Source organism: Lampris incognitus, chromosome 10 (genome assembly GCF_029633865.1).
Source record: "Lampris incognitus isolate fLamInc1 chromosome 10, fLamInc1.hap2, whole genome shotgun sequence".
In the NCBI taxonomy this organism is placed as follows: domain Eukaryota; kingdom Metazoa; phylum Chordata; class Actinopteri; order Lampriformes; family Lampridae; genus Lampris; species Lampris incognitus.
In genome coordinates, this window is record NC_079220.1 from 45,565,016 (window position 1) to 45,588,242 (window position 23,227).

A 23,227-nucleotide genomic window follows, 5' to 3' on the forward strand; every position below is an offset into this window, starting at 1 on the left:
AAAACTAAAATCCAGAAACACATAGTTTAATCACAGCAAAATTGTTCTTTTTCAGTCATACAAAAAGAAGTGGGTTGGCACACTGATTTAATAACATAGTATAAAATACAGCAATGACACTTTTGCCAAGAATTAATAGGGGTCACAGAGTAAACTGGCCCATGAGTGCTGATTGAAGTACAACTCAATTAACTATCAATAGCGTCGAGAGAAAACCATTTCTTGAAGGAGTGCATCAATTACATTAATTCGCTTACTTACAAAAATCCCCCACCAACCATTGTGTTACAGTCAGTCAATCAAATTAATTAAAAATAAGACTTGTTAAGAACATGCTGTTAAATAAAGAACAGTATGGTGGATCGCAGAAATGTGTTAAACCAAATGAAGCACAATGGCATTTAGCTTGTAAAGCAGTGTCTGCCATTGAAAATCGGCTGCAAACACAGGAATTTTAGCAACATAAATGAAGTTCAACAGCCCAATCTAATGAAACAAGTGACTGGCCTGGCCTAACTGCATGTAAGTGCGTAGATTTGCCTGTCCTTGACAGCAGGAGTCAGCCAGGCCAGTACAGACCACCACAAGCCACAATACACACACTGTCACAGTTATCCCCTATGTGGGAATGTGCTCTGTCCATGGTGCTGAATCTTAATGGGACCGGCTGTCTGACCTGGAACGCCACAGCATGTAATGTCACACAACTTCCCCCTACTTACTGTTTGCTCATTAGCCTGTGCAGGGCTCCAGACTGTGACCAAAAAGTTTGCATAAGCAACCATTTTTTGAGCGTGTATGAGTTAAAATGTTCATTTGGTCACATTCATGGCACAAATACACTGGCATGGCAAATCAACCAAATCCAGTAAATCTGGCAACAATCAATTTAGGTGTTACTGTGCTCCAAAAATGAAGCGGTCTATAGCTGATTATTTTAAAAAAGCAAAATGTGGAGAGAGGAGGAGGCTGGTGGGGAGGGAGAGCCAGTGAGAGGTTCAGACTCAGACACCACTGATGATGAAAGTTCAGGCCGGGAGAGACTGACTGAGCCAGTTAAGAAGAAAAAGTACTACTTTCAACCACAACGGCTAAAGCAGTACTTGTGGTTGCAGTACGAGGGGAAAGCTATGCAGTGTGTGTATTGTAGGCAATGTGGCCCATCCATCAGATGCAACTCTAAACTTGTTACTGGGTCAAACACAATTTAAGCTTGAAACTTTGAAGTTGCACAACGACAATAAAAAAACAAAAAACCTGCTGGGACCAATTCATGGCCTGAAACACCGAGCCCCTCCCGACTACTTTTCAGTGGTTAGATGACAGTTATCGCTCAGTGGAGGAGAATGAAATGGTCATCAAGTTATACACTGCCAACCTGAGACTTCCGGTATGGCGACCAAATGAAGCAGACACACAGAGAGCAGCTCCCAAGCGATTTCTTAAATTCTTACTATCACATTATGAGTAAACCTCGAATGTACTCAGTGTTGCAGGGACGGGCTACAATCTAAATTTTAATAATGTCTGGCAAAAATAAGACCAGTGCTCAGAGAAGAAAGACTACGACCACGGACCCTACCATACCTCCAGAGCCTAAGCTAACAATGGACACCACACCTGAAGTAGCTAACTCCACTCTGACCATCGCTGACCTGATAGCTGAACTGGAGAAGAATAGAGCAGTGATTTCTGCCGAAATACAAGCTTCACTGTCTCCTATTCAAACAACCTTAAATGTGGTTCAAATCAAGGTGGAGGATTTGGGCTCTCGTATGATTGCAATGGCTACTGCCCTCTCCGACCAGGCTGACCAGCATTGAAACACAGCGGAAACAACTCCAAACTGAAAACCGTTACCTTAAACACAAGACAGAAGACCTTGAAAATCGCTCTCATTGGAACAACGTCAAAGTAGTGGGACTACCTGAAGGTTACGAGGGACATTCTGCCACAGATTTTAAGTCTAAATTTTTCGTTGACATATTGCAAGACGAATCGTTCACCTCACCACCAGAGCTTGAAATGGCACACCGCACATTGAGTGAAACCAGGGAGAGGAGAACAGCCCCGACCCATGATCATTCGCTTTCTACGCTACAGAGGGACCAGGTACTTGCCCTAGTGACAAAAACGAGGTCAACTTATATATCAGGGTCAAAGGATCTTTATTTTTCCAGAGATGAGCAGCGAGTTGGCCAAGAAGCATGCCACATTCCTCACAATCAAGTCCAAACTCTACAAGACAGGTATTATGTTCATACTCGCCTTCCAGTTGTACTTACACTAACACACCGGGGAATTGAGCACAAGTTTCACACAGCAGAAGAGGCTGAAATGTTCTACAATCAACATCTGGCGAACTTATCTGAATAAATAAGCTGATTTTGGATTGTGGATCTCTACCATTGGAATATGGACATGTGGATTAAACATTAATTCTGGACACTACAACTGGACTTTTTCACCACTTGCCATAATATCGGCCCCCTCAAGTTCAGTCGGCTCCCTCAAGCCCTGGACACTACAATTGGACTTTTTCACCACTTGCCATAATATTGGCTCCCTCAAGCCCAGAACATGAAAAACTGAGTCTCTTCAGACAACTACATCATCCACTGAATATAGTAGACTACTTTGGACTTTTCTTTTTTCAAACTGCAGCCATTTCAAAATCAGAACCTGCTTCTTAAATGGCTTTGACACTTCAAGGTAATGCTGTGGAGTTTGTATGTGTTTGCATGTGCAATTAAGCGTGTGTGTGTGTGCATACGTGTTTGTATGCATATGTGTGTATATAGTTGCATGTGTATATGTATGTGTGTATTTGTGTACACACATACATATACTGGAGGCATTTTTGTGCTACTCTGCTTTGTTCCTGTTTTATTTCTAAATCTGTTGGTGTGTGTTTATAGTACATATGCAAGCTCGGTAGTGCTGTGTTTTAAGGATACAGGGATAAGAAGGATAGTGCTTTCATTTAGTTATTCCGGAGGTTAATAAATAGTTTTACCTGCAGCTCATCATAGGTGGGAAGATGAGCATAGGTACAAGGGGGGAGGTCGACCTGGTATTGGGGGGGGGGGGGGTGTATGTTTTTGTTTTCCAATGGAAATGGAAACGGACGATCCGCTGTGGTGACCCCCAACAGGAGCAGCCGAAAGTAGTACTAGTAGTAGGTATGTTTTTGTTTTGCTTTTTTTTAAAAATCTTTTTTCCCCATTACCTGCTTTTGCATTCAGGTCAGCATTTGTCTGTCTGTGTCTGTCACTCTTCTTGCTGCAGTACCTTACTGGGTTTACACATATACCCAACAACTTTTCAACTGAACCAAATCACTATATTCCATTATCATTCGATTTTCAGAGATTGTTATGACAAATAACCCAAGCAGTTCGGTGGGAGTGAGAGGCTCCATCAAAATTATCTCGTGGAACGTAGGGGGTCTGAATGGACCTGTGAAGCATGCTAGAATTGTTTTCTCTCCAGAAACACTTAAACACAGACATCACATTCTTACAAGAAACACACTTGCAGACAATAGACCACCAACAACTTAACAGGCCCTGGATAGGTCATATTTTTCACTCTACATTCAACCTTAAAACGAGAGGTGCAGCCATCTTGATTAATAAAAACAGTAAATTTTATTCCCTCTAATATCATCTGCGACTCTAACGGGCGATATATTATAGTAACTGGCTCCCTTTATCAAACCCCAGTTGATCTTGTCTCTGTGTATGTCCCACAATCGGATGATGTAGATTTTATGAAGCAACTTAAATTGTCACTTCCCGATTTACACACTCAAGTTAATATTTGGAGGAGACATTAATTGTGTGATTAAGCCCAGTCTAGACAGATCTAGCTCTAGAAGAGTTGCATCTTCAAGATGTTGCAAGCTCTGGTCACCTTTATGGATCAGTGCGGCTATGTCGACCCATGGAGATTCTCTCATCCAACTGATAGGCAACTGATAGTTGCCGTCAGCTAGACCCCCTTCCTACTCATTAAGTAAAAGCCTGTCTTCCCTCTCCATCCTCTTTAATAACTGATATCATACATTCCTAACCTTGCCCCTGGTCTTGTTCCCTCATGTCTCAAAACAGCTGCAATAACTCCAATACTCAAGAAACCTGTTGCAGACCTCAACAATTTGAATCATTTTCACCCAATCTCAAATTTACCATTTCTTTTTAACACTTGAAAGAACAGTCACATCTCAGGTACACGCTCACTTGACTAACAAAAATCTGTTTGAACAATTCCAGTCTGGTTTTCGCTCCATGCACAGTACGGAGACAGCCTTGGTGAAAATCACTAATGATCTGTTGATGGCAGCTGACTGGGCTCTTAACCATACTTGTCCTTCTGGATCTAAGTGCAGCCTTTGATAGCATCTCATATAATATCCTCCTTGAAAGATTAGCTCCCATTGGAATAATTGGCAACCCCCTTGACTGGTTTAGATCATATCTCTCTGGCTGCACTCAGTTTGTCCAACTGAAAAATTTTAGATCACAGTCCTTTCCTGTTACTACCGGTGTTCCCCAGGGCTCCGTATTGGGACTCCTCCTATTTATTATTTACCTCATACCTCTTCGCCACATTTTCAGGAAATCTGGCATTCAATTTCACTGCTACGTGGTTCACACCCAGCTTTACCTATCCACCAAGACAACCTTCACCCTTCCACCCTCTTCCCTTTCTCATTGCTTACTAGAAAATAAATCCTGGTTTTCATACCACTTCCTCAAACTTAATAGTGATAAAATTGAGGTCCTCCTAGTAGGCACTAAATCTACTTTCGCCAAACCTGATAGTTTTTCTCTGACTATTGACAATTCTATAGTTCCTCTATCACCTCAGGTTAAGAGTCTGGGTGTCATCCTTGACAGTAGAGATGTAACGGTATGAAAATTTCATATCACGATTATAGTGACCAAAATTATCACGGTTATCAGTATTATCGCGGTATTGTTAAAATGTGCTGAAAATGTTCAAAAAGTACTGATACACACACGGAAATCATTTCACCAAGTTTTATTTAGAAAACCACAAATAAAATTAGCAGCACTATGCACTTTTTGTTTGCATAAACATTAAAATAATAAAAATAAATAAAATAACATTCCTTATGTAAACATATGAAAAAAAACATACAAATGTGCATTAAAGATGTCACCATGTGGCTATGAGAGGTAACTGCCCTTTTGCACATTACAAATAAGAAAACAGCAACCAAAAAGAAATTTCTTCACATTTTAACAAGCTTTGGATATAATCTGCATTAGGAATGCTGTTTTGGTATAGATACGCATATGAAACAGTTTTAATTAGCTCAGTGCTCATGTTGAACATTAGGGCTACTGTCACTTTAAGAAGATCGCAAATTTCTGTGTATGTGAGCCAGGAAGCGTCTAGATTTGTTAGTTTTGAGTCGGCGGTGATTTTGGAGACTGAAGCTATACAGTTTTCTTACCGTAGCCGTAGTAATAACGTGGCAGTAATAGCCAGCCTTAGTTATTGTTTAGAAAATTATTATTTGATTACTCCTGTATGAAGATTTCGCTGTGGAACCGGAATAAATTTTCGTTTTGTTATCTTTTTACACCGGAGTCCTGTGGAGGTTTTTTCCTTGCTTTTCCTTAAGAACGTACAACGCACGAGTAGCTAACTTTAGCCAGTGGAACGGACCGTCGGCCCTCACAAAGAGTAACGTTTGGTTACATGAAAGCTCAAGTTTACATTATTGACAAGCTATTAGCAAGTTAGGCCTGCAAACCATGACATTTTCCCCCATTCCGACATCCTCACATCAGGCATTCAGCTAAAAGTTAACTCATGTAGCGAATTTGGGGGACAACGCAACCACAGGAACTGCCGCGGCCGGGAAGCAAACCCGTATCGCCCGCACCACAGGAGACATCGCTAACCGCTCGACTAAATGGTCAGAGCCGTGAGCCAGCGGCCAGCGTGTCTTCTTATCCATGCACGTTACACTACCCCCCTCCTTCGGGAAGCGCGTCCCCGCGCTTAAGCATATCAGCTCCTTCATGCCTCAGGGCGCCTATGCTTCCGATGGCCTTACGGTCGCTCCATCCCACTTCTGACACCGATGTAGCGAATTCGGGGGACAAGGCAACCACAGGAACTGCCGCGGCCGGGAAGCGAACCCGTATCGCCCGCACCGCAGGAGACATCACTAACTGCTCGACTAAAGAGTCAGACCCGCGAGCCAGCGGCCAGCGTGTCTTCTTATCCATGCACTTTACATTATCTTGCATTCGCTGTAAAGTTGTGGATGGTGGTCACGGAGATGACTCGTAAGATTAGAAGTGTTGCCCCCTTTCGCAGCGATTTTCTTTCTGCATGTTCTGCAGACAGGGTAACCATCTTCGATCAGTTTTCCCTCAACACTCTTATAAAAACCAAAATACGACCACACTTCAGACTTAGTCCTCTTAGTAGGCGAAAAAATCTCCCGAGCACCGTCACTGCCTGTGCCTTCCATGTTTCATTGAGGCAAAACAAACCCACGTTGCATGCTGCGCCTGCATCTGAGAGACTATGCTGGACAGTATTTACCGTGAGTTTTTCAAAGAGCGGTAATCAAACACGGTTTTAACGATAATTAAAATTTGAAACGGTAATACTAACCGTTGGGAATTTTACCGCGGTTAATCATTAAACCGGTAACCGTTACATCCCTACTTGACAGCACATTATCTTTTGAAGCTCACATCAACAATGTTACTCAGTCTGCATACTTCCACCTATACAATATTAATCATCTTCGCCCATCACTTACACCTAACAGCACAGCCATATTCACTCACACCCTAGTTACATTACCATATTGACTACTGTAATTCTATCCTCTTTGGTCTTCCCCTCAAGCGTCTTCATAAACTCCAATTGGTCCAGATTTCAGCTGCCCGTATCGTTACCAGAACGTCTTCCATGGATCATATCACTCCTGTTCTTCAGCAACTTCATTGACTCCCTGTTAAATACTGCATTGACGTCAAGATCCTGCTCCTCACCTTTAAGGCCCTTAATAACCTGGTTCCTTTGTATCTTTCCAAACTCCTTCATATGCACATGCCCTCCCACACTCTCAGATCCTCTTCTGCTCTCCAACTCACTAGACCATCGACCTGCTTGACTACTATGGGGACTAGAGCCTTCAGTCATTCTGCCCCCTGCCTATGGAACTCTCTCCCATAAGAAATTCGCAACATTGACTCTCTTTCAACCTTCAAATCCCATCTCAAAACGCACCTTTTAAAATTGGCATATTCAGTCTGATCCACGCTTCACTTAGTTTTATGCAGATGATGATTTTATACTTATCTGTATTAACTTTTTATTGTCTACCCTTCTTTGTTTTGATTTTATGATGTCTGATACAGTTCTGCTTGGTTTTTTTTTTTTGTGTTCGGTAAGGTGTCCTTGAGTGCTCTGAAAGGCGCCCACAAATAAAATGTATTATTATTATTATTATCAATTTTATTCACATGCTCATAATGCTTACTCCCATATAGATTATTTCTTTATAGATAAGATACTTCTTCCCCTCAGTTGAATACTCCACTATAGTTCATTCTGACCACTCCCCTGTGAAACTTGACTTAAGCCTTGAAAACCATCATAGAGAGAGTCGCTTCTGGAGATTGGATTCCACGTTTCTGTCTGACGCAAAATTTTGTAAACTTATCACCCAATCTATTGACCTCTTTGTGGAGACTAACAAAACTGATGATACCAGTCCATCTTTACTATGGGAAACCCTTAAGGCATTCCTTAGGGACAAGATAATTTCATATACTGCTCACAATAATAAGGCACGAAAGAGACGACAACACAAGCTTACAGAGGCAATAGCTCTAGACTGCTGATGTTACATTTCACAATTTCCTGAAATGTTCAAGGAGAGACTTGTTCTCCAAATTGAATTCAATCTTTTGTCCACAAAGGATGCAGAGAAGATGCTGCTTAAAGCTTGAGGAACATTGTACGAACATGGGGATAAGGCAGGGCGCCTTCTCGCACATCAGTTGAAAGGCAGGATGGCCTCACAACAAATTTCTCAAATAACCAATAATTCAGGTTCACTGACATCTAACCCCTCTGAAATTAATGAGACTTTCAGAGCCTATTATTTTGATCTATAATCTGACTCACCTGACAATGCTGACATGTTAAATTTCTTTAATGGGCTCAATATTCCCAAATTAATGCTGAAACAGCACAAAAGCTTAGAGACCCCACTAAATCTTAATGAAATAATGGATGCTATCAAGTTAATGCAGAGTGGGAAATCCCCAGGACCGGATGGCTATCCTGTGGAATTTTATAAGAAGTTTTCCAATCAGTTGGCACCTTTGCTTTCAGAAATGTTTGAGGACTCTCTCCAAAAAGGCACACTAGCAACAACAACCTTCTATTTCACTAATCCTTAAAAAGGACAAAGATCCCAATTTATGCTCTTCTTATCGACCTATTTCGCTTCTTAATGTTGACGAAAAGCTACTTGCTAAAGTCCTTGCAGGTAGAATCGAGACTATTTTGCACTATAACTTCCATTGACCAAACAGGATTTATTAAAAACCGTAATTCCTTCACAAACATATGGCGACTTCTTAACATCATTCACTCCCCAGCCCCTTTGTCTAAGCCTGAGGTGGTTATATCTCCCAATGCAGGATATATACCAAGTCCAGTTGCACTCGATTCAATTCCTTTGGACAATGCAGAAAAGCTTTTGATCGAGTTGAGTGGAGCCATCTGTTCTTCACATTAAAGCAATCTGGGTTCAGAGAGAAATTTACATCCTGGATACGCTTATTGTATGCTTCCCCACAGGCCTGCGTATGCACCAACAATCAGCGATCACAATTCTTCCCCCTCTCACGTGGAACACGTTAAGGATGCCTGATTTCCCTCCTCCTTTTTGCCATCGTTATTGAACCTCTATCAACTGCTCTTAAAACCAATAAGTTGTTTTCAGGTAACAAAAGAGGCGGTGTCGAGCACAAAGTATCCTTGTACACAGATGACCTACTCCTTTATGTTTCTGATCCAATAAGTTTCATTCTGAATATTTTAGCCACTCTCCAAACTTTTAGTAACTTCTGTGGGTACAAACTAAATATACAGAAAAGTGAATGCTTTCCTGTTAATCAAATGGCCCAGGAAATACCCCAGTCTAATATTCCCTTCAAATTATCTAGCACCAGGCTTAAATACTTAGGAATAAATATTACAACTTCCATCCACTCTCTATGTGAGGAAGATGTTATGGCTTTAACTGCAAAGATGAAAACTGATCTGCAGAGATGGAACAGCCTACCCCTCTCCCTAGCAGGTAGAGTACAATCCATTTAAATGAACGTGCTCCCCAGATACTTATACTTATTTCAATGCCTACCTATTTTTTTACCTAAACATTTCTTTCATCAACTGGATTCAATAATTTCACAAATTTCATATGGGGAGGGGGGGGTAAAATCCCAAGAATTTTTAAATCTCTGCTACAGAGGGGTAGGTTACAGGGGGGATTTGGTCTACAAAATTTTTAATTATATTACTGGGCCACTAACATGCATAAAATTGCACTCTGGGCCTCAGACACTGACGATAACTGATTCAATTAGAAGCTAACTCTTGTCATTCCTCATGCCTAAAAGCACTGGTGTGTAGCAGTCTTCCAGTTAAGCCTAGACAGCACTCCTCTAACCCCATAGTAATTACCACTTTGAAAGTCTGTCAACAGAATAGTTCAGCTGCACTTCTCTGCTCCTAGCTACATCTATCGGCAACAATCAACTCTTTCAACCAGCCAAGACTGATTCGAGACAAGGCTGATCCTGCCTGGGTGACCTTTATGTTGATGGCCTGTTTGCTAGCTTTGCACAATTACATTCCACATTCAAACTTTAACATTCTGATCTGTTTGGGTATTTTCAAATTCACAACTTTGCCAAATCCAGCACCCCAGCATTTCCGCAGGCTTCGCCGACCTAGGGCATTGACCATCTTCTTGCAGTTACTGACTTGTCAAAGGGCCATATTTGTTTTCTATACAATCTTTTATCAGCAGCAACTCCCCCTGCTCTGCATAAGGTCAAGACAGATTGGGAGACTGAACTGGCTATCACTCTGTCCGATGATTGTTGGGACATTGCAATACGTGCAATACACTCAGCCTCCTCTTGTGCGAGGCTTAGTCTCATTCAATTCCGAGTCTTTCATAGGATGATCCATTTTAACAAAGCAAAATTATCGAAGATTTACCCAAACCTCTCTGATATTTGTGACAGATGCTCTCAGGCACCAGCAGACTTGACTCATATGTTCTGGTCATGCCCAAGTTTGACTGAATACTGGAGGTCTTTCTTTGACCTTATATCTGAGATTTTGGAACTGAATCTTGACCCATTGCCTCAAATTGCTATCTTTGGTGTCCCTAAGGAGGGAGTTAAAATGACTGCGAAACAAATTAATGTAATCTCCTTTGCCTCTTTAATTGCCCATTGTCGTATCCTCCTATGGAAAAATTGCTCACCCCCCTCAACACGTCCTGGCTACAGGACTTAATTTAATTTCTGAAATTGGGAAAGATCAAATTTGCTGTCCAGGGCTCAGCTAAAAATTTTTACAAACACTGGCAGCCTCTTATCTCTCACTTCAAAATGATGCTTTCAATCCCACTGGACTAGAGCAGTGGATGTATGATTTGGTTTAGGGTGCTTTCACACCTGAGCTGTTTGGTTCGTTTTAATCGAACCTTGGTGTGTTTACCCCCTTGCTGCGGTTCGTTTGGGCAGGTGAGAACACAGCAATTGTACTCGGGTGCGCACCATAAGCAGACCAAAGAAGCGGACCGAGACCTTGTTGAAAAGATGGTCTCGATATGCTTCAAATGCACTCTGGTGTGGTTTGTTTGTGGTGAGAACGTGATCTGACCTTGGACCGACCCAACTGCAGAAAGCACTGTGCATTTTTGGACTAAACGAGCTCCTGTAGCCAGCTACACTGTGCATTATGGAATGCACATGAAGTGTCTTAATATGCACCTTCGATGTCTCCAGTGCATCAGAACGTTCTTTTCCAGCCAGAGCCGCAACTAATTTTCAAACTGTATTGTTTGCCTAAAGTGATAAATGCAAACGATGTAATAACTGATGACCAACGCCAAAATCAACCCACGCAGTTGTCTCCCCATTGTGAAATCACTGCGAAATTACTTGTGGTGCGTTGTCTGTTATTCTACTTCCTGGAGTTTCTTTCGAGTTTTCCCACATGGAAATTCTGACCAATTGGAGAGCAGTTTAGGAAATACGTTATTGTTCCCGCCCCAGACACATCTCCAATGAGTGAAATTAACGTTCTCACGTGGCTTGTGCGGCTGCATTTTGGTCTGCTTCACCAACTCATCAACTGATTCGGACAAGAGCAAACAAATAGGCGTGAAAGGGAACCGAACCAGCTGAAAAACGAAACAATGTATCATTCTTGCATCTGGTGCAAACCAAGGAAGCAGACTAGAAGCCAACTATCAGGTGTGAAATGGCCCTCAGATAACTGTACTGTTCTGGGATATGCATATGCATGCATATACATATAGTGTGTATATAAGTACATTGGGCATGTGTTTATGTTGGTAGGCATACGAGCAAGTATAACAATGTGTGAGTACACACATCTTGGACTGTGGCTTTGTGGGGTGCAGGCGGTGTTTGAGGGCAGATTGACATATTGATTTGGTGTATTACCAATTGTCCATACCTTTTTTCTTCTTTTTTTATGTCATGTAGTATGTTTTTATGTATGTACAAGTATTTTGTACTTTATCGTTGCTTATTTAATTCACTCATTTATTATTAAGAGAGGCAAGATTGAGACGGTTTGGACATGTGTGGAGGAGAGATGCTGGGTCTATTGGGAGAAGGATGCTGAATATGGAGCTGCCAGGGAAGAGGAAAAGAGGAAGGCCAAAGAGGAGGTTTATGGATGTGGTGAGGGAGGACATGCAGGTGGCTGGTGTGACAGAGGAAGATGCAGAAGACAGGAAGAGATGGAAACGGATGATCCGCTGTGGCGACCCCTAACGGGAGCAGCCGAAAGTAGTAGTAGTAGATTATTGCTGTTGTGGTTGTTTTTGATGTTAACTATTAGGGGGAGACGATGGTTATCGGTGTTTTCCCTTTTTACATTTTTTTCTTTTCTTTATATTGTGTGTTTTTGTTGAGGTGCAGGGGTTGGGTGGGGTGGAAGGATGGGTGGGGAAAAGAAAATATGAAAAATGGTGACCTGTAAACCCAGTATAGTGTTTATTATTTGCTTGTTTTTCACCAATAAAATAAGAATAAAAAAGTTATACACTGCCTATAACATAGGGAATGAGAAATTCCTGTTCACGAAATTCAAATTCAATATACAGATTAAAATATTTTGCAAATATCAACTTTTGAGTCACTGTCATTCTTTACATCAATGCAAAACTAGGGTATTCAAATTACGGCAACTATTCATCAGGATGCATTAATAAATACCATACTGTACCAAAGGGGGGGGGGGGGGTCTGACCAAATCATGTGCTGGTGCGACCAACTGAGAAAGTTGGTATTACCAGTACTACCATTGGAAAAAGTAGTCTTGAGCCCTGTTGAGGCTTCGAGATTAACTAAAATACACTAACATAAGCTTTGATTAAGTAAACAAAATATAGGTGAGTGTAACTTGAGTGCAGTGTCTATAGAGCGTGGTAGAGTGTGTGTGTGGTTAAAGAACCCAAGCTGCAAAAATCAAGTAATAAGACATTCTAAAGGCAATGTTGCTACTTTGAACATGATAAAATACAAACATTCATGCATAAAAATCTACATTTCATGCAAAATGTGCTTGGTGGAAAAAAAAATCATTTTCCTGATTCTGTGTGAAAGTGTGTGATGATCTGTGTGATCATCAGGCACTTGAGGTGTGAATGTTTTTAGTCATAATGACCCCGAGGCTGAGGGGAGCGCTTCCATAGACATTCTCTCAGAAACCATGTGATTGAGTACATGAGATAGCTAAACTGCTGTATGACAGCTTCACCAACTACTACGCTAACCTAACCTCAACTCTAAACTTAGACCACTACGTTATCTTAACCCTAAGCCCAAACAATGTAACTGTAGCAACCGTCGCTACTGCTCGGAAATCAAATTTTGTGCAAACATTGCCGCCCAATGACTGCTGGGATAGGCTCCAGCGTCCCTGCGACCCTGAGAGCAGGATGAGCGGTTCGGATAATGGATGGATGCAAATAATGTTATTTGTGCACAGCTCACTGAGAATGTGAATCAGCAGTCTCCGCTGGTCATGTGGTTTCCAAGACAAAAACGTCACTGAGCACAACCCCCCCCCCCCCCCCAAAAAAAAACAAAAAACAAAAAACAAAATAAAAAACTGTTTGTGGAAGAAAAGAGGGTAGGAAAAGAGAAAATTTGCTGCTGGAGTCTTAAACTGTGACTTCCCTAACCCTGTGGTTCTATTTTTTTATGCCTATTTTCCCCTCCACTTCATCTATTATATTCCCAATGCACCTGGCCAAGGTGAACAGGCCACTTATCAACAAGATAGAACTCAAACAGAGAAGTTTTCAAAATAACAGACATATTTCCTTAAAATCTAACCAGTAAAATTTATTTACTGGTTCCTACATTGTTTCAGTACAAATAAGCATTTTAATAGATACTCTGATGAACTTACAACACAAAATTTTACTTCTGAAAAAAAAAGTAATTTCATACTGGGTAATTTGATAATCTGAAGGAATGAAATAAGCCTGACACCCAAATCCATACAAACAAGCTGAATACATCAAGACAAATTCAATAATGTGCATTGATACTGTTTTCGTTATTCCATTTGTAATAACAGCAAAGATTTAGGCTCACACCACCATAAGTAATCTAAACATAGTATCTAACAATAAATGTATGATGTTATCCTCTATTGTCTTCTTTGTTGATAAAGATGGTAAATACTTTTTTTTTAATGACACCACTTCTGACTAAAAGAGGGAAAAAACTCACCATGGTGATGCCAAGCACAGTCGGACTGACCAGGTAGACAGGCGCAGGGGGGCTTCTGCCCTGGCTTCTTTCCCAGAAAGAATAGAAAACATCTGCCCAGCAGATAATCCATAGAAGAAAGCCAATAGCCTTTGGGGAAAAGATTAAATAAGTTTTCATGGAATGGCAAACTCAGAGAGAACCAGGAGAGAAAATAAAGCCAGGGGTGCACAAATACCACTTTTTCACTTCTGATCCAAAGCTGAGGAGAGAACTCGAGTATCTGCCGATTCTGAGCACCAGTTTTACTGAACTCTTTATTCCTCCCTGAGAATCAATGGCCGGGTCTACAGTTTTCCTTAACTTTATGCATATTTGGTTTTGCCAGCCCAGCAAAGGGCACCTCCCTTTCTGGTTCAGTCCCTCATTCTCTTATGCGACACACCCCATAAAAACATGAATAAGCCCCTCACAACTCACAAGTTGAGAATGCAGTCTAGGGTGATGCTCCCAGAAAGAAAGAGGAGGCAAGCATGATAACATAGAAATATGTATGAAATTAGCAAGTTCTTAGGCTAATTTGTTAGCAAATAACAGTGTATTTATACATCCAGAAGAAATAGTGCAACATCGGCGTCACTTTTCACTCCTCTGTTTGCAATACCCAGCTGAACGAATGGATGCTAGCATGTTTTTTGTTACACTTTGGCCACTGTACAGACAGGGAGAGCTGGGTGGGGAGTGGCCTTGCTGTGGTTGTGTGTTTTGGAATCTCTGTAACACGACCATCTGCCTGTCTGAAATCACTTAATGCAACTTTAAAAAAGAATGACAAAAATCAGTACTGCAGAGCCAGATGCTGCCTTTTATTCCCAACTAGGCTCTGATCTCCACAAGCCCTGAACAATCCAATGCCCAGAATGCCATGCACTTGCCTCTTCTCTCAGCAGGGCAGGACTTCGCCTCTGAGATTCATGGCAGACGCCAAATGGGCAGTTCTTTGAAAATACTGGGCAATCTTTAGAAATACTTCACCAATAAGCTTAAAACTATGTGTATATATATATATAATCCAGTGAGTCAAGTAAATTCTTTATGAGACAATACAAGCCTGTTTCATGCCATAAGCAATCATGATTGAATCATGATGATTGCTTATGGCATGAAACAGGCTTGTACTGTCTCATAAAGAATTTACTTGAATCACTGGATTATTTTGCTCCTTATTTGTTGAGTACTTTTCCTATCATTGAGCATTTCTTTTAACAAAGTTTTATATATATAGCATTTTTTTCCGAAACCGTCAATGGTGTTATAAGTGCTCAACTAATGAGGAGCAGAATATCAACACAGAAACAGGAAAAAAAAGGTTTTAATACATAGCAGTACAGGCCTGTTTCATGCAACGCGCACTCATCAGCTGCTAATGTGGTTAAACAAAGAATCATACAGTTTGCGTTGCCGAACGTCACGCCCCTAATTTCGGTTGGACAGCAACCAATCAGATGAGGAAACATTTAAACTATAACAACCAATGGGGGTAGGTACTTATGATGCACAGCAACCAATGGAGAGGTAGAAAACATTCCAACCAATGGGTTAAGGGACTGGGGCTTGTTCTGAAAAGCATTTATGGGCCAGGGCACTGTTGAAATGGTGTACATTAAAAAATATAACAAGGTAATTTATGTGAATTATATGGTGGGGTGGTGTTGGGGCACAGTTGGAAGGACAGGCTGTTAAAATATAAAATATATATATATATATATATATATATATATATATATATATATATATATATAAAAAACTCTAATAAATGTCATATGTGTATCATCTAATTAGGGGGGGGGATAATAAAGATGTTTTACTTATAATTACAAAGGGGATATTTTTTTCGGTGTCTACAGCTGATGGCCAATTCGTTTCTATTATTCAAGGTGAACATATCAGGTCTGCAAATAATAAAATACTTTTCTGCCAAGCACAGGTTACATCTTTTGCCTCTAACTGAATATGCACTACTCTTTCAAAGGATTTTCCATGAGACAGAATAACTGATATTCTTGTCTACCAATGACCAAATGTGGCAGCTTAAGGCCGTTGCATTTTTTGCATGCTCATTTCTGAAGCTACTCATATGGGCGTTAAACTTAATTTTAAAAAGGCCACACAAAACAACAGATTAAAAATCTGTTGTTTTGTTTCACCCCATTTATTGTAAAGACACTTTGAGTGTTAGAAAAGCGCTATGTAAATTTAATTTATTAATTATTATAATTATTATGTGTGTGTGTGTGTGTGTATATATATATATACACATACATACATACACGTATATACGTATATATATATACACACACATATATATATACACACACACACGTATATATATATATATATATATATATATATATATATGTACACACAAACACACACACACACACACACACATATATATATATATATATATATATATATATATATATATACACACACACACACACACACACACACACACACACACACCCACAGTGGAAGTTGGGAACTCTTGAAAACTATTTATCTCAAGGGTTTTATCCTCTTACTAAATTTCCTGAAGTTTGACCAGGCTCCAAAGGGGTAACTTCCCCCTGAAAGCAGACATCTTCAAAAACTGACAGAGGTTGTTTGTCTAAGACAATACATTCAATAAGTTTCCTCCTTTTTTTGCTTTTCTATGGTAGTGTCTTATGGTAAGTTCTTGGGTTTTTTTTATGTTTCCAAGAGAACAAAGTGGAAGTCTATGGAAAGCCTCGGGGGAAACAAAATTAAAATGTGGGGCAACCTATTTCCTCCGTACCATGATAATGCACCATCAAGTCAAGTCAATTTTATTTGTATTGCCCAATATCACAAATTATAAATTTGCCTCAAGGGGCTTTACAGCAACACAACATCCTGTCCTTAGACCACACAACAGGCAAAAACACATAAGTTTGTTAAATCATGTATCATAGCTCGCTAATGTGCGTAGCATCAATGAAGTTTCTGCCTTGCAGCTCACCATTCAGTGACCAGTTGCTACCATTGCTAGCTGTGCACTACCTGTCACTGACCATCACACCTTCAAGCTGTTTGTTTATGTGGCCACAGAGACACCACTGTCAATCATTATGTGATCTGACCACACCCACATAGTCCTGATCAGGCAGATTCAGAGTCTTGTCAATGTGTTTAAATATGGTTGATGTTTTTTTTCTAGCTTTGGTTAACGCCTCCCTTTTCTTCCAAAATTGGCATGTCCAATTCCCTCTTCTCCTGGGTCCCACTATTGCACAATTTCACATTCTTCAACCACCTAGATCAGGGATGGGCAACATGATCCAGAAAGGGCCGGTGTGGGTGCAGGTCTTTGTTCCAAGCAGTTACACACCTGATTCTATTAGTCAACCAATAGTCTTTGCTAAGGACCTTGATTTGAAGACTCAGGTTTGTAATTGCTTGGTTGGAACAAGACTGTTGGTCCTGCACCCACACCGGCCCTTTCTGGATTATGTTGACCATCCCCTGATCTAGGGGGGAAAATTGTCTCGTGCATCCTTCGTTACACATGGAGCCAGCCGACCCCTACTTTTCACCTGCCAGCTGCAGGTTTCTCTGGGGGAATGTAACACATGTGGAGGCCCACATTATTTCCCCCTGAATCCCCTGCAGCTATACAGGCACCCCACCACCTGTAGGAGTTGCTTGTAGCATTAACGAGGTAGAATAACTGTGTCAGCTTCCCTCCAGGGGGCCAATTGCACCTGCGACACCTGGCTGCAAAAGAGGCAACAATGGGATTTGAACTAAAAACCTCAATGGTAGGGTGTAATAGTCTGCTGCACCACCAACGCTTTTTTTTTAAGTCACACATTTTTAATATGAGAGACATTTGATATTTGAAAGCAATTTTTAGTGGCTACTTGCCTTTGAAAAGCTGTATTCCTTGGCACGATGTTTCTTTAAATGCTTTATTAAATTGGAAATTGTGTTGAAATTTGCAAATCTACCACCACCCCTCAAAACACTTGTCTTGCATAGTTTGCACTAAGTAGTTTTACTTTTGAAATAATTCCAAAAGCAGATGTGTTTACACATGCCCTGCATCCACACTTTCTCTCCCAGTTTGACTTCACTCACTCACATGCAAGCTCTGCTGTTGATTGCATATCACATGTTTAAAGCATCTTTACAGCCATTTTCAATCTCTATATCCAGGCTTTCACCAGTGGGGCTAACATGTCTAGGTCAGTTGTGCTACAAATGATACAAGCACAGAATCTATAGAAAGCCAAGATGCATTTGTGGTGATAAGTGATCAGGCTTAGCTAATTATAAAAAAAAAGAGAACATAATAATATTGGCAATTGCAGCCAACATGAGAAAAACACTGACTCTATTTATATGCAACAAGAAATCCAATTAATAGGAGTTACCAGTTTATGCCAATATTTCCATTATTGCATACACATGGATATCGGTAATGTCATTACTCTAACAGTCGCATCCACATGATTCTTTGCGTAATTGCTGTATGCGACATGCAAATTACCAATTTATTGCTTCACTAGATCTCTCCCCCCTTTAGCATGTGCACTGAATTTCTGTCATGTTATTCTAGATGCAGCTTTATTTTTGATGTTACTACAAAATTTGCTGACAACATAACAACTGAAAGAAGACAATGTTGTCATCAGCTTTTGTATTTGTACCCGGGTCCCGAAGAAGTCCAGTGGTAGCTTCAGCACCCTGGCAGCCACGGATGTATTAAACTCTGGATGAATGACCAAAAATGCCAGCTCATTCATTCCAATGAGAACTGCTCACCAGCGCATACAGCTGGTAAGAGCCATGGCAGCCATGTTTGAAATCCTTCTTTAGAAATCCTTTGTTTTCCAACTTCTATACACACCTAACACTGCATTTCGGTCACATATTCAGGCAAATTCATAAGATTCCTCATTATCACTATTATCAAAGTTCATGCTTGTGTATGTGCCGCTTACAGTTTTGGCTTTGTTGAGGTGGCTCATGCATATGTAGCCTCGGTCATGTCTGTTGAGGTAGATCAGGTACAGCGGGCCCAACAGCCAGAGGTAGAGGCAGGGCAACCATACCAGTACCGTGTTTTGGAAGCACTGGGTCAGGTCTGGGTTGGCAGTGTACCAGGTACGGTTCCAATCCTGACACACAAAAACAGACAGAAGGAAAGCAGGAGGTAAGTGAGAGCCATAGAAATAATACGGAGAGGTGTTCTCATTAAAAGTGTAATATTCATGTGTGAAAAAAAGACGAAGGAAATGCTTTCTGAACACATTGTACAGGCCTGACATGACGGTTGGATATTCACTTTCCCTGAGCAACTGATGCATTTGATTAAACACATCAGATGTATTGAAAATGTGAACTGGGACTTGGAGAAAAAAAATGCAATTCTTAGACTCAATCAAAGTTGAAATAATCCTATTCATAGCTATTTTAAAAGGTCAAAATACATGAAAAAAATGCTCTATTTCTCTTTGGACAAAATGTGTTGAAAAGGTCCCTCACTAGGAATAACACCAGCACATTTAGGGAAACAGGAACATGCGGGGCACACAAACCATAATCATTTTTACTTTGTCTGGCACACTGTCATCTGGCCAATGGAAATCACTTACTTCAAATCTTTTCTGGGTAAAATCAAAAACCGGATCCCAAATTAATTTACAACTGAAACTGAATTTAAAATGTCACACTTGGCATTTGCGATGGCACTGTTGATACAGCTTAAATGATAGCGCTGAACACTAAAATTCCATATTCAGGTTTCACATTGCCCTTAAAATTAATGCCAAGATTGTTTTTTAATTAGGTCTCAGACAAAAGCCCAGAGAAAATTCCTCTGGCAAATGGAGGTATTGACATTGCATGGGGGTGGTAGAGATGTTTGTGGCCAAGCAGCTTAGCTAGTGATGTATAAATGATTTTGAATGTTGCCACTTTATGGAATTACCATTTACTAAATGGTTAATCTGGTCTGACATATATCATCCTTAGCCAGTCTAACCAAACTAGCCTATACCATGAGTCAGCTTTCCACCACTCTTCATGACGAGACAAATATATTTGCTTGCGTAAGTGCGAGTATAACGATGTGAGAGTGAAGTTGCACAGCACCGTCTCTTACTGATAACTATACACGCTGGCATCACCATATTACAGTTAAAATGTCAACGTCTTCTCAGGGACAAATCACGTGTATCTTCTGAGTCATTTCAACGCACAATTTCTCCGCACACCCACAGTTAACTTACCGGGCGTTTTATAGCGTTCAACTTAACGCTTAGATCTGATTAGCTGCAGTCGCCTGAAGGTTGACATCCTACCGTAACCGATTAACTGCTAATTTAGTTTTCATTGAACTGCTGTATGCCGTCGACGCTGCGCCACTAACAAGTAACCTACCAAGAAGTTGGTTAGTTGTATTCCAGCACATTACAAATAAACTTGTTTCCCTCTGTAAACTTTATGGTCGTGTTTGGAGGAACAATATGAATTTTCATCAGTGTGGATATGACAAACACAATTAGCCGGCTACCTAACTCCTAGCTATGCGGGCTAAATTACATTTGGTGCCGGTTCATGCGGATGAAAATTAGCTCGGGTGGTTAACTGGCTTGACAACATGTTAACATGTTTGCCCAGTATCATAACACTATTTTTGCATTAGTGTCACATGCTAGAAATGATAGGCAGCGCCCCGTGTTAGTTTAGGTAAGCTCAGTTTGCCCTAGCGCGGAATTTCGAGTGAAGCTACCGGCTACTTTAGCTAGCATTCAGAGCACCATGAAAACAACGAACGGAGAAACTTCACTGATAACGTAAAAGAAGAAAAGGTTAGAGAAACATATAAAAAAAAAACTAACCCAAAACGGGTCGGAACCGTCCAGACTGCAGAACGTATCAAAACCCATTCGCCGTGGAGCGACGTCAATTCAAGTTATCCTAGTATTTATGAAATAGTGAGCCGGTTTCATAACACTTCATGAACAGCTCCTCTTCTGAGCCGGGGCAAGGGAGGACCGGGCACGGACGCTAGGGGGGGATATAACACAGTCTTTGAAACGTCATTTCAAAATAACACGGAACATTAGAATCAGAACCAGAATCATGTTTATTGGCCATGTAGGTTTGCACATACAGAATTTGACTCCGGTTTCGTGGCTCTCCCAGCATACTTAACATAGAACACAACACAACAATCTTAGGATATATACACAAGGATTGACTACAGGCAAAATAAGAGGTGATAAAGTGTAGTGGTGCAAAGAATATATCAGAGATGCTGAAATACATGTTAGCAGGTTACTTACACACATGCCTGAGGTAGATGGACATGGCAGAGCATACCAGTATACGTACAATGTACAGTACAGTATATATAAAATGGTTGGATTTATTGAGTGTTAAGCGTTCATTTGAATGACAGCCCGTGAAAAGAAACTATTTTTATGTCCCCAAGAAGCCTCAGATCACAGGATTAAATGCACACTGCCCTAACATCTGCGGTCATGAAATCCTTTGAGAGACTGGTGTTGGCCCACCTGAAGGAACTCACAGGCCCCCTGATCGACCCCCTGCGGTTTGCCTACCGAACAATCAGGTTAGTGGATGATGCAGTCAACATGGGAATTGCACTACATCTTCCAACACCTTGACTTCCCAGGGACATATGCAAGGGTCGTGTTTGTGGACCAGCTCGGCGTTCAACACCATCGTCCCAGATATCCTCCACTCCAAACTCACCCAGCTCACCAGACCAGCCCCCATCTGCCAGTGGATTAAAAACTTCCTGACAGACAGGAGGCAGCTGGTGAGGCTGAAGAAAATCACATTCAGCACCCGGACAATCAGCACTGGTGCCCCCCAGGGGTGTGTGCTCTCCCCTCTACTCTTCTCCCTCTACACAAATGACTGCACCTCAGGAGACCCGTCTGTTAAACTCCTAAAGTTTGTGGATGACACAACCATCATTGGCCTTATCCGGGATGGTGATGAGTCTGCATATAGACAGGAGGTTGATCAGCTGGCCCTCTGATGCGACCATAACAACCTGGAGCTGAACATGCTGAAAACAGTGGAGATGACAGTGGACTTCAGGAGGAGCCCCCCAACACTGCTCCCCTCACCATACTCAATAGCATGGTGTCTACAGTGAAAACCTACAGATATATGGGTTCTACAATCTCCCAGAACCTAAGATGGGCATCCAACATAGACACAATCATCAAAACGGCCCAGCAGAGGATGTACTTTCTCCACTAGCTCAAGAAATTCAACCTGCCTCACTGCAATAATATAGTCTGTCCTCTGCACATCCACCACCGTCTGGTTTGGTTCAGCCACCAAACAGGACAGGGACAGACTACAACGGACAGTTCAGTCTGCAGAGAAAATCATTGGTGGCAACCTGCTCTCCATTCAGGACTTATACACCTCCAGACTCAGGAAACGGGCAGGCAACATCACTGCAGACCCATCACACCCTGGTCACAACCTGTTCCAACTCCTCTCCTCTGGCAGGTGCTACAGAGCAGTGTACCCCAAACCAACCAGATATAAAAACAGTTTCTTTCCATGGGCTGTCATTCAAATGACAGCTTAACACAAGTCAATAACCATGTTGTATATACTGTACTACAAATTGTACATATACTGGTACGCTCTGTCATGTCCATTTACCTCAGGCATGTGTGTAAGCTGCTAACATTTATTTCAATATCTCTGATATAGTCTCCACACCATTGCACCATATCCCCTTATTTCACCTGTATATAGTCAGTCCTTGTGTATATATCTGAAGATTGTTGTGTTGTAATGTTGTTATTCTGTTACGTACACTGAGAGCCACGAAACCGGAGTCAAATTCCATGTATGTGCAAACCTACATGGCCAGTAAACATGATTCTGATACTCTTCCTGAAGTTTCTCCCATTTTTGTCCTGAAAAAGTTTTATTTTTTTCTATTTCTCCTCATCCGAATCAAGGGCCGAAGGATATAGGGGATCATACCGTATCTGTTTTCCACTGTGTTATGAAGCCTTCTGAGTATAGTGCTGTTATTTAGGATTATACATATAAACCTGATTTGACTT

General features: G+C 41.1%; 1 protein-coding gene across 3 annotated transcripts in view; it reads right to left on the reverse strand.

Moving 5' to 3' along the window:
- The window catches only part of abcc1 (ATP-binding cassette, sub-family C (CFTR/MRP), member 1), a 78,366-nt gene extending 57,228 nt beyond the window's left edge, over positions 1-21,138 (reverse strand). For all 3 annotated transcript variants that reach the window (XM_056287874.1, XM_056287871.1, XM_056287872.1), the window contains exons 1-3: positions 20,999-21,138; positions 19,097-19,273; positions 14,091-14,219 (exon numbers count right to left, since the gene is read on the reverse strand). In XM_056287874.1, the coding sequence (XP_056143849.1) occupies positions 14,091-14,219; positions 19,097-19,273; positions 20,999-21,046 (354 nt within the window). In that variant the 5' untranslated portion in view covers positions 21,047-21,138. The remainder of the gene's footprint in view (positions 1-14,090; positions 14,220-19,096; positions 19,274-20,998) is intronic.
- Between the last annotated feature and the right edge of the window lie 2,089 nt (positions 21,139-23,227).